The sequence below is a fragment of the Cnephaeus nilssonii genome, assembly GCF_951640355.1.
Source record: "Cnephaeus nilssonii genome assembly, chromosome: 10".
Lineage (NCBI taxonomy): Eukaryota > Metazoa > Chordata > Mammalia > Chiroptera > Vespertilionidae > Cnephaeus > Cnephaeus nilssonii.
Window position 1 is genome coordinate 76,093,588 of NC_137081.1, and position 19,803 is coordinate 76,113,390.

At 38.3% G+C, this 19,803-nt stretch overlaps 1 protein-coding gene across 6 annotated transcripts in view; it reads right to left on the reverse strand.

Annotated features, from left to right (window-relative positions):
* R3HDM1 (R3H domain containing 1) overlaps positions 1-19,803 on the reverse strand; it is a 126,999-nt gene that overhangs the window by 91,621 nt on the left and 15,575 nt on the right. For 5 of the 6 annotated variants that reach the window (XM_079781900.1, XM_079781899.1, XM_079781897.1 and 2 more), the window contains exons 3-6: positions 13,173-13,287; positions 11,013-11,091; positions 1,856-1,915; positions 1,628-1,768 (exon numbers count right to left, since the gene is read on the reverse strand). In XM_079781900.1, coding sequence (XP_079638026.1) covers positions 1,628-1,768; positions 1,856-1,915; positions 11,013-11,091; positions 13,173-13,287 — 395 coding nt within the window. Of the gene's footprint in view, positions 1-1,627; positions 1,769-1,855; positions 1,916-11,012; positions 11,092-13,172; positions 13,288-17,959; positions 18,050-18,511; positions 18,554-19,803 lie in introns of all 6 variants that reach the window. The other variant, XM_079781902.1, reaches the window with a different exon arrangement.

The following is a 19,803-nucleotide window of genomic DNA, read 5'->3' on the forward strand; positions in this document are numbered from 1 at the left end:
CATTCTATTTAAAACAGAAGAAAACCAACATAGTTCCAGCAAACAAAATGGCAGCTACAAGGGTATCCTATATAATAAAAGGCTAATATGCAAACTGTCCCCTCGGGCGTTCGACCAGGAGTTCGATGGGTCGCTATGACGTGCACTGACCACCAGGGGGCGGCATGGAACACGGTGGGCGACCAGTGGCAGCTGCGGCGGTGGGGCGCTGAGGGAGTGAGGGAAGGAGGAGGCAGGACCGCATGGGTGGCTGTGCACGGGTGGCGAGGGAAGGAGTAGGTGGGGAGGCAGGGAACCTGATTGGCCCTGATCAATGGCCAGGCCTAGGGGCCCTGCCTGTGCACTGGGCCTCTAGTAGGACATAAGTGAATTAAATATAACCATGCAAACCAAAAGGTTCATAGATCAGACCCGGAGAAGTCTAGCTTCAACAAAGGCAGGAAAATAATGAATGTTGCATTATTTATGGTAGTGGTTGGCAAACTCATTAGTCAACAGAGCCAAATATCAACAGTACAACGATTGAAATTTCTTTTGAGAGCCAAATTGTTTAAACTTAAACTTCTTCTAACGCCACTTCTTCAAAATAGACTCGCCCAGGCCGTGGTATTTTGTGGAAGAGCCACACTCAAGGGGCCAAAGAGCCGCATGTGGCTCGCGAGCAGCAGTTTGCCAACCACAGATTTATGGCATCTGTAGTTGACTGCTGCTCAATACCACAGACTCACTGTTGTCACATAAACTGATATAGAAAATTCTATTGATGGGCAGATCACCACCAAAGTATAAATTTTAGCTGAACTCAATTAGTTGTTTTAGGATCAGCTTTACAAATAGGCAGAAGAGGTGATTTGTAGATGTTATAGTTTTTGGTGCCTCTGCATTGGGCCTTTTGCTGCCAAATGTCAGCACTGATGATCTATTTCACCAACAGTATACAGCTATCACTTTATAAAGGAAATGGCTTTTCTTAACTCCTTACAAATTTTTCTCAGGAAATTATATATAGCCCAGAAGGTGGACTCAACATTATTAACCAATGGACTCACTTTCTGGAGATATATAGCAGAAAAGGAGCAAAACCAGAAGTGGAAAGGATGGTAAAGTGACAGAAGATTAAAGGTGATAGTGTCCAAATTTGCTTCCCTTCATCCCCCAATTTGCCTGAGGTTGGACATAGCTATCTAAATTACATTAATTTAAAAATCCATAAGAGAATGGTTATCAAACATCACTGATATTATGACCTTTGAGGGGTTTTTTGCTGTTGCTTTTTAAAACCAGTCCTCATTCATCTACCTCATTTCAGTTCAGACTGAAGTGTATTTTATTTTATTTTTGTATAGCAAAGGTGGAAATTTATTGAAGAACAAGCACAGATTCCCATGTGGGGAGGGGGAAAGAGTACCACAGCACACTCCCACATGGGGAGGGGGAAAGTCACACAGACTGGTGCATTTTAAATCCAGTGATCTAAAAGTATTTTTTGATCCAATCGTGTAGGGTTATTATGGAGCTTAATTAGGTTGCTAAAACATATGGAAAACCTCAGGTAAAAAGGTGCTGTAAAAAGAGAAAGTACTGTCACACACACATATAATGTGTACCGACATTTCTTAATACTTACATTCTTGTATTGCTAGTTTTGTTTACTATGACAGACTTCCCACTCTGATCAACATTGTGGTCTAACCCAAAGTAAGCGGCTACTCTGTGTAACAGCATCCTATGGTAAGATGTCATGGGGGGGAATTTCTTACGTGGAGACCTAGAAGTAGAAAAAAAACACATGAATTTAGTAAATCAAGGAGAAATGTGATGACGATTTTTTTTCTTGTTAAATGTCAGGACTTACTCATTATTACCAATGAAATCTAAAATTTCTTGTTCCAATTTCAACAGCATCATTCTGTCCCTGAAACAAAATATGAAGACTTATATGTAAAATTTAACACTGAAATAATAAATGTTGAACTTATACTACTAAGTATTTGTCTTAATAATTGTACATTGAGTACTGTCACAAGCTTGATGCTAAAATATTTACATGCTTTCTAAAAATGTAATGTTTTAAAAAAATAAAAGATGACTTATTTTAGTTTAAATTTTTATTATGGAAAATTTCATGCCTACACAAATGTAGAGGGAACAGTGTAATAAACTTTAATATAGCCATCACCCAACTTCAACAACTATCAACATGTTGTCATTCTTGCAATAGATTTTGACTCCACTATCACTATATTGGACTCTGTTCTGTAAATATACGTGGATAACAAGAGCATATTAGTATTTACTTCCTTATTACTCAATAAAGCTGATAGCAAGAAAATAGACATCTTTACATAGATGCATGATTGTGTGATCATGCTGAACACCACAGAAACAATACTCTAGAGAACATGAAGTGCCAGTAATAACTCCTATGGGAATTCTAAGCTAGTATATAAATGGAGCTATAGCAGAAAAGTATGAACTACATTACCAACTTTAACCCCGAAGTAGAGGACTTTTCAAATCATTCTGTAAATTGCTATTATATATTTTTAAGACTTCTGGGAATTTTGCCCATAAAAATAAAAATGAGCCAAAAGCCTCCATCAGGTAAAATAAATAGACTCTAGTGAGTATCTGCATGTGCTCTTGTTTAGACCACTAGGGGCTTATTTAGTGCACTTAGGCTGTAGCAAATTAATGGCACCTCTCCCTAAAGGACCTCCTTGCTCACTCACCAAGAACGTGGCTCAAGAGAGTATTCCTGTGTTCAGTATAAGTTTCATGTGCATGTGGGAACAAAACAAAACAAAAACAAAGCAAAACAAAACCTCATAGAAACTTAAAGCTTGAAGTAGCTTTACAGATCATTTAATTGTGTTCCCCAAATTTTATAGATCTATAAAACTAAGCCAAGCGGTTACTGTTTTCCTCCCAAATAAATGTTACTTATTTACTGATTGATTGACTTAAAAATTTTTTTTATTGATTTCAGAGAGAGGAAGGGAGAGGGAGAGAGAGATAGAAACATCAATGATGAGAGAATCATCGATGGGCTGCCACCTTCACGACCCCTACTGGGGACTGAGCCCACAATCTAGGCATGTGACCTTACTGGAAATGGAATTGTGACCTCCTGGTTCATGGGTCGATACTCAACCACTAAGCCACACCGGGTGGGCCCCCAAATAAAAGTTATTTAGATCCCTCTCAAATTCAAATAGAGGAGATGATACTCCCTGCTTAAGTTGCCTAAAATTCTATACATCAGCCTCCCACTACATAATAAAGGAAATATCATAAAACTGAATACTATTTGACCATACATTTTAAAATATTAGTTGAAAAACCTAGAGAAAAACATGCTACCCTGGTGATTTTAAATCTAAAGCTGAATACAGGATTACATTTTAATATAAGTTCAAGCAACATTCAATTTTGCTCCCAAATTTGGTCGTCGTTTAGTATTCCCTGCTCCAGTGAGTGGCACCACCTTTCACCCAGAATATTATACTAGAAGCATTTTTGGCCCATGATAGTCCTTTTGTCTAATATTCCCATGCAGTTAATTACAACTGCAAAATTTATCTACGTTCTACCTATTTTCTTCTGTTTCCACTGCCAGTACCCGGGATCCTTGTAATCAGGATCTGTGGCTTACCTACAATACAACAGTAGTTTATTATATCTCCGTATCTTCCTTTGTTCCCCACAAATCTATTCTACCTAATAGACAAGCAAGTATGTCAAACTTGTGGCCCACAACGAATATTTTTGCAGCCCTGCCAATATAACAGTATGTAAGAAACGTTTTAATAAAAATTTCGTAACTTAATTTTTACAATATCCTGTTGTACATAATTATTAATAAGAAACTACAACGTTGACTAGTGACTAATTACTATAATCGTGTTGCATTCATTTCCCTTATGTGCCTTACTTGCAGGTACACCATTTCTCTCCACTAATACTAGCAGCGAATATTTTAGCAGCCGATTGCCATGTCATTAGTCTTGGACTGACTTGTTTGGTGTGAGCAATAGAAAATATTTTGCTTTCGGAGAACAAGATGGCTTATGAATTTGTGCAGTAATTCAGTGTCTGGTAAGTTGATGTTCAAGAAAAAAATATTAATTTTTATTAAAATGTTCTATTACTTTATGATAACGATTACTCATTTATTTTAGCCCTTTGTACTCAGCATGTCTCTATCAAAATCAAGTGGTAGTAAAAATAAACGAAAAATTGTTGACAAACATCGAAATTTACAAGAAAAGTGGGAATTGGAGTATTTTTGTTATGAAGTAAAAAATGAAATAATCTGCTTGATATGTAATAATGCTATTAGTGTACCAAAGTTATACATTGAAAATTGAAGCTTTTGGTTTTTTGTATCTCAGGCTAACAACCTGTCAAACAAGCTGCAGCTGGGTTAGGAAGCCCCAAACCTATCAATAAAAGGCCCAAGACCCAGCACCAGCACCAGCCTGCCTTGCTTCAGAGCTGCGCCTCATCTGGGCACTTCCAAACCTGATAAAAAGAGGAGGAATCTTCAGATCTCTCTGTAGCTCCTGCTGGGTGGCCCCAGGCAGTGGCTGACTTTGACCTCCCTGGAGACCCAAGAGCCAGTATACCCAGTGGTCAGTGCCAGACCACATCAGATTACAACTCTTCACATCCATAAGCAACAACCTCAAGGGGCAGACTCAGTGAGCACCAAAGCCCCACTGAAGCAAGTCTTGCTCCATAAGAGTATTTCCTGCACAGCAGCTCTCCCACTGTAGTCCCAGCTGGTCCCTACAGCCAATTGGCCTGGAGGTCAATTCCTCTCAGTGACACTAACAGCAATCAAGGAAGGCTTAAATACAAGACTGTGCACACAGCCCATAAAGGGGTGCACCTAGAGTGTCCACCTCAGGTGATTGGGAAAGCTGAGCCACTGGGCCCTATGGAACACCTACTATAAAAGGCCACTCTATCAACTCAAGGAGACTTAGCAGCTCTACCTAATACACAGAAACAAACACAGGGAAGCAGCCAAAATGTGGAGACAAAGAAACAGGTCACGAATGAAATGAAAGGAGGCAAACTACTGGGTATAGAGTTCAAAACCACAGTTATAAGGTTACTCAAGAATCTTCTAGAAATCTCCTTTCAAGGATCTTAGTGAGAATGCCAAAAAAAAAAAGGAAAAGGACCAGTCAGAAATTAAGCATGCACTGACTGAAATATACAGGGATTCAACCCTATACTAGAGGATCCTGAGAATCAAATCAACGAGTTAAAATATGAGGAAGCAAAAAAGACCCAACCAGAAGAGCAAAAAGAAAAAATAATCCAAAAATATGAAGATAGTGTAAGGAATCTCTGGGACAAATTCAAGTGTACCAACATCCGAATTATGGGGGTGCCAGAAGAGAGAGAGCAAGATATTGAAAACCTATTTGAAGAAATAATGACAGAAAACTTCCCCTACCTGGTGAAAAAAATAGACTACAAGTCCAGGAAGCACAGAGAACCCCAAACAAGAGGAACTCAGAAAGGACCAACCACATCAAGACATATCATAATTAAAATGCCAAGGGCAAAAGACAAAGAGAGACTCTTAAAAGCAGCAAGAGAAAAGCAGTTAGTTACCTACAAGGGCATGTCCATATGACTGTCAGCTGATTTATCAACAGAAACTATGCAGGCCAGAAGGGGGTGACAAGAAATATTCAAAGCAAGAACCTACAACCAAGATTAGTCTACCCAGCAAAGCTATCATTTAGAATTGTAGGTCAGATATAGAGCTTCAGAGACAAGCCAAAACTAAAGGAGTTCATCACCACCAAACCAGTATTATATGAAATGCTGAAGGGTATTCTTTAAGAGGAAAAAGAAAAAGATAAAGATAAAAAATATGAACAACAAAGTGGCAACAAATACATATCTATCAACAATTGAATTTAAAAATCAAACGAATAAAAAATCTGATGAGCAGAATAAACTGGTGAATCTCATAAAATCTGAGGAATGGAAATGGAACAGACTGACAATTCTCAGAGAGAAGGAGGTGTGTGGGTGTGTGGGAAGAGATTAGATAAATTATGCATATACGCATTACCCATGGACGCAGACAATAGAGTGGTGAGGGCCTGGGGTGGGATGGGAACCAGATGGAAGGGAACTATTGGGGGAAAAAAGAGGAACACCTGTAATAATCACAATAATAAAGACTAAAAAGAGAAAACAAAACAAAACAAATACACGTGAATACATGTCATTGCCTTGGTTAAATATTTATCACAGGTTTCCACTGCTCTTAGGTTAGAATTGAACATCAGAAATGTGACTTCCAGGCCAGCATAGTCTGGTCTTTGCCTACTTCTTTAGCCTAATCTCCTACCCTTCCTCACAAAACCTATCATCTTGGCTTCTCTCTGCACATGCCCAACTCCTTCCTTTCTTAGCTTCTTTGAACATGCTGTTTCCTTTGCCTAAAACAACTTCTTATATTCTTTCTTAGACCGTTTCTTTAATACTTTTCTTTAATAGCATTTATCACAGTGATCATTATATAGTTATGTGAAGTATATCTCTTATACACTAACTAGAGGCCCGATTCATGAAATTCGTGCACTGGGGTTTGTGTGTGTGTGTGTCCCTCAGCCCAGCCTGCACCCTCTCCAATCTGGGACCCCTCTCACAATCCAGGACTGCTGGCTCCCAACCACTCGCCTGCCTGCCTAATTGCCCCTAACCACTTCTGCCTGCCAGCCTGATCACTCCCTAACCACCCCCTGCCAGCCTGATCGACACCTAACTGCTCCCCTGCCGGCCCGATTGCCCCTAACTGCCCTCCCCTGCCAGCCTGGTCACCCCTAACTGCCCTACCCTGCTGGCTCGGTAACCCCTAACTGCCCTACCCTGCTGGCCCGGTCATCCCCAACTGCCCTCCCCTGCATGCCTTGTCCCCCCTAACTGCCCTCCCCGGCAGGCCATCTTGTGGTGGCCATCTTGTGTCCACATGGGGACGGCCATCTTTGACCACATGGAGGTGGCCAATTTGTGTTAGAGTGACAGTCAATTTGCATATTACTCTTTTATTAGATAGGATTGTAGGGGAAAAAGAAAAAGGGACCTGAGGCAGGCAACTTATTCAGCATTCATAAGACAGTGTAAATGTAAATTGGTTTCCTGGACCTGACCTAAACAGCAGGCATATATAGAAAGCATAAAGTAATGATACATGCTACAACATGGATAAACCATAAAAATATTATACTAAGGGGATGACGCTAGTCACAGGAACACACACACACACACACACACACAATTCACATGCGATTTCCAAAACAGGGAAATCTGTACAAACAAGCTTGATTAGCATTCAGGGCATAGAGAGGTAATAGCACAGGGTATGGGTTTCTTTTTTGGGTGATGAAAACTTTCTATAATTGACTATAGTGATGGGTGTTGCACATATCTCTGAGTATATTAAAAGCCCATTAAATTTTATAATTAAAAAATTCATATGCAGATAAAAACCTTTGCATTTATATGTGGAGGAAAACAGAACTGTATAATAGAAAAATATTTTGAAATGTATAAAAATAGATTTCCAGTCTTGGTCCTTATTGATGTCTCCTATATGTTCAGCAGAATGAAAATTTCTGCCTGTTTAGGATCCTATCGTGTTTTACTCAAACTACTTATGTATTCTACCTTCTGAGTTCTAGTTTCCACAATCTTCCTTCATATGAAACAGCTTGTTAAAATAGCTAATAATTACTTCCCCATGACTTTCTAGAATTATTTGCCACATACCTCCCTGCTAGAGCCAGTGTGTACAATCTTGTCTTTCTTTGAGTATATCACTTCCCCTCACACACTACTATGCCTTGGCAGTGCTCTTTACCTCTACCTGGAATGCCTTTCTCATGCTTCTCTGTATAGATAGTTCCCATTTAAAGCACTCTGATTTCAAGACTCACCTTGGGCATTACTTTTCAGTGACACCTTCACATATCCTTTCAAACAATGATTGGGGACCTCCATTCTCTTTTATAGCCCCTTGAAAAGTTATTTCACATCTATTTTAACTAGTGTCTCGGTGCAGATTCACGCACATTGAAAGGAAATTAATTAGAATATTTTAATATCGCTATCTGCCCTTTCTCTATAATAGAAGTGTCAACCAAATTCATGACCGACTGAAACACATGCGTGTGATTGGTGCCAGCGAGAGCTTTACATGATTCGTATGCACAAGTCAACTTAGCCTTTTATCTCTATAGAATAAAGTTGCTTAATTAGACCTGCTTTCTGATTTAGCTAAACTTTTTCCAGCCAAGTGAAGCTCCCCAACTTCTCTTTTAGGTAATTGTCAGCAACACAGCATTAAATATCAACATGAAGCAGATTATTATTATAGGTCATGCAGGGAGAACTAAGGGTAAAATATTTAACTGCAGCAGCGTTTGACTATATTCTTCTCAGTGAGAAAACCTGAAGTCATTTTCAAGGTCCACCATTCCTTACTTCTTTTTAGTTGGGTCAAGTTTCTAAACTTTCTAAATCTCCGTTTTCTGGCTAACAAAAAGAAAATAGGATTCACCAAGTCTCCTATCTACCTACTCCAGGACTTCTGTGAGGACCGAATGAGATGAGGCATGGGAAAACACTTCACAGACATTTGGTTAAAGTATGAAAATATTTCCACCTGGCTATAAAGCAAGTCGTGTTTCTGAGCTGAAGAAACTCAAAGGAGGCTAGTCACTAGGGAGAGGAAGCTGGGTGTTGCTATGTGACATCATTACCCAACACCCATAGCGACCGTTTCTGGGCTGGGCTGGGCTGTGGGCCGCATTTTGCACCATGGGGTCTTGGAACCATTGGCTGCGATTTGGTGGACTGTTGCTCCGGGGTGGTGGTGGGGCCTGAGACCCACTTGGGGGAAGCTGAGTATTGGTTTGTTGGTGCCCCGTGGTGCCGTTTATTTTTAAATGGCCAGTGTGCATCATGGCAGCTCCTGCATTAAGTGTCTGCTCCCTGGTGGTCAGTGCACGTCATAGCTACCAGTCGGATGGACACTTAGCCTTTTATATATATAGACAAAAGCCCCGGCGCACAAAATTCGTGCGTGGGTACGGTCCCTGGGCCTGGAATGTGATCAGGGCCACCTTCCCCGGCTGCCGGCAGCCAACCCCACCCCCCAACCCCGGTTTGGGCCATCGGAGCCTGCCAGCCGGCGGGGAGGGACCAAGAGGTAAGCTGTTCCCGCCCACTTGCCAGCCCCAACTCTACTGCAGGTTGCCCTCTGTGTGTGGGGTGACGGGCTGGGCGTGGGTCGTGGCCTGGCGCCTCCCATGTCCCCCACCACCCACCTCTGGTTCCGGGTTCGCCATCGGGTGATGGGAGCCTGCCGGCTGGGGAAAGGGACCAAGAGGTGGTCAGTGTGCCTCATAGTGACTTGTTGAGCAGTTGTTCTGATCGTTCCGCTGTTAGAGTCAATTTGCATATTACCCTTTTATTATATAGGCTTATATATCATGAGTTTATTCTAGCAGAGAGACAGTGGATAATTTAGGGGCAGAGATGATATCTTGCTCATCTTTATAACTAGAGGCCTGGTGCACAAAATCGTGCACTGGCTGTGTGTGTGTGTGTGTGGGGTGGTCCCTCAGCCAGGGCTGCACTTCTCGCAGTTTGGGAGCCCTCAGGGGAAGTTTGACTTACGGCATAGGCAGTTGGACATCCTTAGTGCTGCCCCGGAGGTGGGAGAGGCTCTTGTTACCGCCACTGTACTTGCCAGCCGTGAGCCCGGCTTCTGGCTGAGCAGTGCTCCCCCTGTGGGAGCGCCTGACCACTAAGTTTAAAAACTCATAAATGAATACACTAAGTTCTTGTTCAGTTGGGTGCATTATCCTGAGAATATTTTCCTCCATCTTTTCTTTTCATGATTAACCCTTTGCACTCGCTTGCTTTTTTCTAGATTCCTTTATTCTACTCGGGATTTAATTTTTAAATACCCCAGATTTTACAAAGCGCGGCAGTAGAATAAAAAATTGGAGTTTCTTTTCATAGAAACTTATTTATTTGGATTTTTTTATATTTCAAATTATTGATACATTCAAAGAGTATAAAAAGAGCTGCTACCGATGCTAATCGTGTCGAGTCACACTCGACATCCGAGTGCAAAAGGTTAATGTTAACTCTGAAATCTGCATTTCAATTGAGTCAAAATTTCTTGGTAATTCTGTATTTCCCAAAATTCCTACATACAGCATAAATTATTTTTATATCACGCTGAAACACATATTGCAAAAAGATATTTACACATGTGCATCTAGAAGACCACCAACATTATAACCCTAAGGATCTAAAATGTTTCTGGTGTACTTCAAACACTGCAATCTTATTCTAATACTAGAGGCCTGGTGAACGAAATTAGTGCATGGGGGTGAGGGGTGGGAAGGTGGCCCTCAGCCCCGCCTGTACCCTCTCCAATCTGGGACCCCTTGGGGGATGGCCACAATCCAGGACTGCTGGCTCCTAACCACTTGCCTGCCTGCCTGCCTGATTGACCCTAATGGCTTCTGCCTGCCAGCCTGATTGCCCCCTAACCACTCCCCTGCCAGCCTGATAGCCCCCAACTGCCCTCCCCTGCCAGCTTGATGGCCCCCAACTGCCCTCCCCTGCCAGCCTGATCACCCTCAACTGCCCTCACCTGCCGGCCTGATTGATGCCTAACTGCTACCCTGCCAGCCTGATTGCCCCCAACTGTCCTCCCCTGCCGGCCTGATCGCCCATAACTGCCCTCCCCTGCTGTGACCTGCCTCCTCCGCTGGGTCCTGTCTCAACTGTGCGCGTGGCCATCTTGTGACAGCCATCTTGTGACATTAGGGCATAATGCGTTAGGGTGTGACGACCACCTAGGCTATTATTAGTATACATTCTAACTCAGTAATGGAGACACACATAGCAAATTATGGTATTCTAAAAGCAATATTAAACCTTATAAATTTAATTTTTACCTGGGATTGTTTTTTAATGTATTTACTAAAAATTCATGTAGATCTATGCCAGTTGAATCAGTGTATTCTTGACTGGAATCTAAAAAAACAACACAAAAGCACAGTATAAAGTTGTTTGAAAATAAATCCCATTCCCTTTTACACATGATACATACCTTAAATAAAATGAGGTGCCCCACATTGAATAAGATTAACGAAGTAGGAAAAGGAAATTTATGATGAAGTCAGATGGCTACTATTTTCCTATTCCCATATAATGAACAGATGTAAGTTTATATAACTGCATGTACATGCACATTCTTAAAAAAAATTTATCTCTCGCCTGGCTGGAGTGGCTCAGTTGTTTCGGTGTCCCTTTGTGCATTGAAAGGTCACTGGTTTGATTCCGGGTCAGGGCACATGCCTAGGTTGCAAGTTTGATCTTGTTGGGAAGCCTTTGGAAGGGAACTGATCAATGTCTCTCTTTCTGTCCTTCCCTTCTCCTTTCCCCCCTTACTGTCTCTAAGCATGTCCTTGGTGAGGATTAAAAAAAAAATCTCTCAAACGTGACAGTTTAATTTACTCTGAACCCTTTAAAGATCCTTTTATATACTCACCACAATCCTCATTTTCTAAAATGCCTCCTTAAGTAAAAAAATTAGAACAATTTATTCAATTAACTACATTGGTAGCAAATTAAGACAGCTTAGTTCAGTTGTAAACAAAGATGGATAAAATAATTTGGAGGTAGATAGAAATTTTAGTTCTGAAAGAACACTAATTTAATTAGATATGATTAGGCCTATCACTAAAGGCTTGCTTTCAATATACTTAAAAAAATTTTTTTATGTTTATTTCTTTCCTTTATGCTGTTTATAATACTGATCAGCATAACTGAGTTTATAAATTAAAAAAGCATTTTTATAGATGTGCAATAGATGATGGTGAAGCCCCTTAAAATTTATCATGAAAGATAAACATTCTGGTTTCCAAGAATATTTTTACTGGATACTGAATATTTAGCCATCAGCTTTTTTTTTTTTTTTTTTTTTTGAATCCTCACCTGAGGATATGTGTTTTGGTTTTTTTTAAAAATATATTTTATTGATTTTTTTTTACAGAGAGGAAGAAAGAGGGATAGAGAGTTAGAAACATCGATGAAAGAGAAACATCAATCTGCTGCCTCCTGCACACCCTCTACTGGGGATGTGCCTGGAACCAAGGTACATGCCCTTGACCGGAATCGAACCTGGGACCCTTCAGTCAGTCAGCAGGCTGACGCTCTATCCACTGAGCCAAACCAGTTAGGGCCTGGGGATATGTTTTTTTATTGATTTTTTTAGAGAGAGGAAGGGATAGGGATGGAGAGAGAGGAGGAGAGGGAGAGATAGATAGATAGATAGATAGATAGATAGATAGATAGATAGATAGATAGATAGATATATAGAGACCAATTGTTCCCCCATACATGCCCTGACCAGGAATTGAACCCACCACCTTCTGGTATATGGGATGAGACTCCAATAAACTGAGTCACCTGGCCAGGGCATCAGCTCTTTGTATCATAAGGAATTAAGTAATATTTTTAGTGAAATCAGTATTCAAATTATAGTAATTCTATTATTTCAATAGGAGATAGACCAATAAGAGATAAAGACAGTTATCTTCCTCAGTGACTCTGCAATGTGTTGTAGTTTTTTAATTAATGTGTCTTACTGATGTTCAGAACTGTATTATTCCATTTTGCGCATATGAGCAAATACTATATTATCCCTTCATTCTGTTCTGTATCATATATATACATATACTAGAGGCCCGTTGCACGATATTCGTGCAATAATAGGCCTTTCTTCCCCTGGCTTCGCTCCTGGTTGCCCAGGAGCCTGCAAGTCCCCACTCCTGGCTGCAGTACTGCTCCTGTAGCTCCCTCCACGCCCCCCTCCCCCTTATAGCAGGTGTCCTGCCCTACCCAGCCGCTCCGCGCCTGTATACGCAAATTAACCCGCCATCTTTGGTGGGTTAATTTGCACACTCACTCTTGATTGGCTGTGGGTGTAGCGGAGGTACGGTCAATTTACATGTTTGTCTATTATTAGGTAAGATGAGGGGTAAGGAATGTAATTGCCAACAGTGACACTAAAATTTTGTTTTAAAAAAACAACACAAAAATAAATTGCAAACCTCTTGATAACATTTTTCTGGGTAACTTATCACTGGCTTTTTCTTTTTCTGCTTCATCTTTTGAGGGCTTCTCCTCTTTTTCAAATGATTGTGTTAACTGGATCTGAATTTTCTCCTGTTGGAAGGTAAAATCAGTTTAAATAAAAATATAGAGCAATTCAGTTAATACCACACACCTGTAGTAACACAAAAGTGTGTGGAGGGGGGAAAAAAAAGAAAATTATTATTTTATCTAATTAGATTCTTCAAAGTAGAATACAACTTAAAAATATTTTTACCATATTTATTGAAGTCCAGATAGCAAGATTTAAAATGTTGACTATATTAATTGAAACATATCCTGGAAATTATTTTAGAGAAAATAAATGTTTTCTATAACAGTTTAAATGTATCTACTTGCAAAGCTCCTGGAGAATCAGAACCAAGGTATTTTTAACCTATTTTTTGCAATGGAGATGCCAAGCAAAGGTATAAGAATTATCATCAATCATGACAACAGGAAGACATAAGTATCAAATCAATACTTAGTAAAAAGTACTTTTTTTGAGGGTGGGGGAAGAGAGAGATAGGTAAAATCTTATATTCCTTCATTCTCTTGACATATAAAAAAAATGTAAGTACAAAATATCCAAAACCAAATTTACATGACTTTTCATTATTTGAGATTTATATATCACTGTTCTTCCTCAATAACCACAAAGTTTATAAAGATTTCAAGCAAGACTGCTTTCCTTCATGATACGTAGTAATTCACTGTAAAGTAACCATATTGTATAAGACTAAAAAGGAGAACTAATTCTACATTTCATTTTTAAAACAATCTCATTACATGCAATTTCAGAACCCAAAGGAATTAGTGAAAATTAGTTCATATAGCCTAAAATGGTAAACGTCACACAGCTCTGTTTATTCGGGCAAAGTTATCAAGAAAGGCAGAATAACTTCCAGACCATTTCTAGTAAAGATAAAGGTGTAGTTTAATTGTAGACTAAATTACACTGTTGTCCATAGTGATGAAAAACATCAATCAATTACTGCTCTTCTTTGGGAGATGTTTGGTGGTGGTAATAAATGCAGTAAGTCAATATCAAAGGGAATATAAATTTCAGTGTTCTTAAACCTTCAGCCATCAGGATTTCTGTTAAACATCTCTGACCCCCCACACCACAAAATTTTTTTTGAAATAGTAATTGGCAAAAAATTTCAGGTCAAATATAGTATTTTTTCCTATAGGTTTGCTGAGTGCTATTTTCATCTCTTCAATTCTGCTTCCCCTTCCATCTCAGTTCAAATTTATGTTCAGAATATAGTGCAAAAGCTATGTACTGGCAATTTTCACTAAAACTGATGAACTTTATACATTTATCAACTGATAATCATTTTTCTCATTATGACTAATTTTCCTTTTTTAAAATTAAATTTATCAGGGTAACATTGGTTAATAACATTATATAATTTTGGGGTGTAAAACTTTATAATGTATCCATATACTCTGTGTGCTCACCACCGGAAATCTAGTCAGTCTCCTCACCCGAGGATAGTTTTCCATTGATTTTTAGAGAGTGGAAGGGAAGGAGGGGTGGGGAGAGAAAGAGAGAGAGAGAGGAATAGCAATATCAATGTGAGAGAGACACATCGACTGGTTGCCTCTGCATGTGAACCAACCATGGCCAGGGATCGAACCTGCAACTGAGGTACGTGCCTTTGACTGGAATCGAACCTGAGATGCTTCATTTCAAAGGTCAATGCTCTATCCACTGAGCCAAACCGGCCAGAACTGTTTGTTGCTTTTTTGTGAAATGATATGGTTCTTGTCTTTTTCCACTTGACTTATCTCTTTAGCATAATATTCTCAAGATCCCTCCATGTTGTCTTATGACTCATTTTCTAATCTACTTTCCTTATTTTTAAAATAACTGTAAGATATTTAAAAATGAATCCCAGAAGTATGTTTTGGAAGTAGAATATTAGAAGTGTTCCTGACTTACAGCTTCTATTCCTGTTACTCAAGGATAATCTATGAAATCCAGGTTGGAAGAAAAGATTTCACATTTAGACCGCCACAAAAGGCACTCCCAATGACTATCAGGTTTCATTTCTAAATTCTCCTACTAAAGCTGTATATTATAATTACAGATATTAAACTATTTTATCAAGATGAATTGTATTTAAAAATCTAGAGGCTTAATGTACTGAGGTCTGGCTTCAGTTGATACCGAGACCTTGTTTTCATTAGCAAATAAACAAGGCATATTTTAAATGCTGAAATTCATACATAAACTCTTCTGACTATAAATAAGCAACATCTCCATAGGAAGTTGTAACTTCTTTACTCTTCTTCACTCAGCCATTGACATTTGTTACTGGTCACTTACCTCTCATAAGCTCTCATTAGGCACAAGTAACATCTCTCTTTTAATTGCTGCTCAACCTTTTGACTAATGTGATTTACTCCAGATTAATTCCTCAAAAATCACATTCTTAACCAAGCATTATTAGTTGGAAAGTGTCTCTACCATCAAGTATTAGATACTAGGACACTTCATGAGAAATAATTTATTTTCCTATTCCCATTCAGGTGCAATTTAGTTAATTCAAGACTTGGAAAAAGTTCAGTAAAAGGGTAAAAGTAGGCTATTATCTCAAAAAACAAAAATTACTGTATTCAAGAGAAATTGAGAACAAATGTATTAAGTGGAATAACAGCTCTTTGAACTATGAATGCAAAAATTATTAACTGAGATCAACAGTATATACATTAATTTATAACAGGCACTCCTGATATTATTTTTTCCCCATATAAATTTTCACTAGCTAAATTTATGTAGCACTAAAAGAATTTCGCTCCAATATTTTTCAGATAGGTAAAATGTACTGAAAACAAACAAACAAACAAAAACCCTCCCAAAAACAATCACATTATAGTTTTTCTCAAAAAGAATGCATTTTTCTGTATAAACAGTCTTATGAATGCCTGACCCTTCTCATTTTTTCAATTTCCTTGGACTAATTAGTCCATGAGGCTAGGATGGTATAACATTTTGAACAACAGAAAGAAGAAATACATTTAAAAAAAATTATATTATTCTACCCTGGACAGGCATAGTCTTTACTCTAATTTGTACAAAAGAACTTTTTAAAATTGCTATTTCAAAAACAATTTTATTAAATTTCTTTCAGAGTGTATCATAACTCTTCAGCCTTATCAACAACCATGCAAAAGCCAAAGGCTAATATTTGAAAATGTTCTCAGGCAATAGTTCTTAGTAAATCCATACACAAATATTAGTAAAATATTTTGACTGTATTTCTACTTTTTCTTAGAAAATTGTTATTTTATTGTTAAAAAATATTTACTTTATAGAATGAATGCATATAGCTTTCTTCTGTTTTTATATTGTAAATAAATCACAAATAAATTCTGAATCCTATGTTCCTGACACTTGATCACAGTTCAAAAGAAATAGATTTTTTTGGTATTTTTTACTGACAAATAATCTATTTAAAAATCTCCTCCCATTTAAAAAAGAATATTTTTATTGATTTTAGAGAGCAAGGGAGAGGGAGAGAAAGAGAAACATCAATGATGAGAGAGAATCACTGATTGACTGCTTCCTGCATGCCCCACACTGAGGATTGAGCCAACAACCCACAATACGCTCTGACCAGGAATCGAACCGTGACCTCCTGGTTCATAGGTTGACGCTCAACCACTGAGCAATACTGGCTGGGCCTCTTCTTACATTTTGGAAGCAAAGAAGTGGAGAGGGCATATTCTAAATATGTTACAACTATCTTCAATATGTAGAACAGGCTTTTAAGAATATCATCTTTTAAATCAAGGCAAAGCATAAGTCTTTGCCTGAATCAACAAATGTACAATTGCTATTTATTAAAAAAAAAGAAATACAACTTATCATGGCCTTTTCCTTTCTTTCCTTTTTTAGTATGCTTCTTAAAGAGCCAAAATGTTGCCTCAGTTCTTTGGAAACTAATTGTTGGGATATAGGAGGATTTTATGTTGCTTAAACTCGTAAAAAGTAGAACAAGCCATTAACCGCCAAAGTTATCATCACAGACAAATACTGATAAAGAGTCCAAACATATTTAATATATAATGCCCATAAAAGAGAAGGCAAACATCAACTCACATCTGAGATTAACAGAAAAGTAGTCATAGCATTAAAAATACAAAAGGCAAACCAAACTGTCTGCTTGAATCTCAGTAGTTCTGTATTTTACAAGCATAGACAGAAAAGGAATTAGAAGATTCAAGACAACTATTAGAGCCAAGCTAATATAAGAATTGGCTTCACCATGCATTCAGCTTAAGTAAAATAATATATCAAGCAGAAATCTTGGGTAGTTTCCTCTTCACACACAAGCAGTATTTGACAAACTTAGAAAGGCCAAAATCAAAAGGGCAAATTTCATCACAATTCCACTAAGTGAAGGTACTACTCTATTATTTTTCCAAAATAACTTATAAATCCCTTAGAGCCATATTCCCACTTAATTTTATTATCCCTAAGTTTTCCCAGAGAGAAATCATTATACTAAATCTTAGAGTGACGTAACAAGGTTTTCCCACTTTTCATGTGTATCTTGTATCATGTATTATCAAATGAATTCTCTTAGTAAAAACACATATAACACACACACATGCACATACAACTTAAAAAACTGATTTCAGAGTGTATATACAACTTTTATTTAACCTTATGAAAAAATTTCTCCAGGAGGCAGGTTATTCCACCATGTCTGTAAATAATAATTTTTTTTTTTACCTGGTTCTCCTGTGATATCTCTGCTGTAGGGGGTGGTGGAGATTCTTCACATACTGCAAGGCTCCGAACTAGCTTTAACTTTGAGCTTGACTAAAGAAAAGTATTTAAAATTAACACTACATTTAAAAAATCTGGGGTGTATATCCAAAAGCCCCCTAGAGTTTCTTAAGTCTTTATAGTTTCTGCCACATATAGGCATAGGTGAAATGTGCAAGTTATATGTATCATTAGTTATTTCTAAAATCCATTGTTAAGAGGGAAAACAAACAATTGCAGTTTGGAAAATTATAGCAATAGCAAGAATGGGAATAATTCCAATTTCAAAACCCAAAGAATGGTGAGAAAGCCATTTTCTCTATAAAAAAACCATTAAAGATACAAAAGCAATGCACAAAAGCAACTAGGCAAGACAAAACCCAAATAAAACAAAATAAGCTTTCTGCCCCAAACAAAATATGACAAAACTAAACTGATGCAGCGCTATATGAAAACAAGGATTCATCAAGCATGAAGGACGGCCCTTGGCATGCCAGCACAAAATATTTACTATACCTTAGACCTTTTTCCTGTCTGTCCAAAGGACTGCAATGGCCGCTGAATACACAAGAAAGATTTATATTAAATTTCATACTGAAACAACATTTTCTTCTCAATTCATAATCCTAAACCACAGAGAAACTAACTGCACGAAGAATAGAAAATGAGGAAATCAAAGTTGGTTTTAGGTAAAAATGTACTGATTCCTCCCAAAAGCACCTGTAGAAGATTCTTTTAAAATCCTTCTGTGAAATGGCATTTTCTGTAAGTGAGCAAATTACCACAATTCCTGTGTTAACTGAGCTAAATGAAATTACAAGGTAACTTCTAAGGTAGTAGAAAAATAAAATATATTTATTCAGTATTTTATAACATATTACACTTTAGGCAAAGTTAGGAGGAAAAAAAACCCTACAAAAATCCTGAGGAATTTTAAGTAGCTGTACTCAGCAAAGTTCCAAACATACTAAGGAGAATGTTGCAAATGCACATTGAGTCAGAGTACAACCACCTATATTCTGAGCCTTTTCAGCCCCATGTGAAGTACATCCCCAGTTTACTGGTCACAGAACCATGTTTGCCTGGTCCAGGGTAAGGCAATGAAGCAGATATAAAGAAAAGAGATCAAAGTTCCAATACACACGTCCAACATGATTGCCAAATCACCAATCACATGATTGGGGAACCCAATGGAGCAAAAGTTCTGTGTGTGATATCAGGCTTTGGTTTGGGAAAGAAGCTGAAATGACTCTAAACCAGAGCCAGATGGTTTTTAAACATGCTTTCCTTCCTCCAACCCCCTTCCAATCTACCTCTCTAACCCCAATCCCAAACAGTATTAGATCCAGGTACCTATCATTTATATTCATTAAAGCCAGGGAGCCAGTTTGGTACCAAACATAAAACAGATAAAAAGTCCTTAATATCTAGATCAGTATATTCACATATGAAGAGTCATCATGTCACTCTAACATCCAAAAGAGCCTTCCCTGCAGAACCAACAGAAATGAGAATCTGCAGTACCAGTGTTTCCTTTCCCTCGTTCTGAGCCCCAAGTTCTTGAGATAAGAGCATTGTATTTTTGGGATTCTGATCCCGGATTACCCACATTACATACAAATTAGCAGTAACAAACACAAAAGGAAAATAGAAAAAATAAATAAAAATGAATTTCCGTTTCTTACAGAGAAGAAAATAGCTTGTATACACCACATATACACATGGCCATACGGTCTAAGAGCTTCTGCATGTTGGTATTGTCTTTTGTTTCGATTTACTCTATAATTTGTTCAAGAAAATTTCTAATT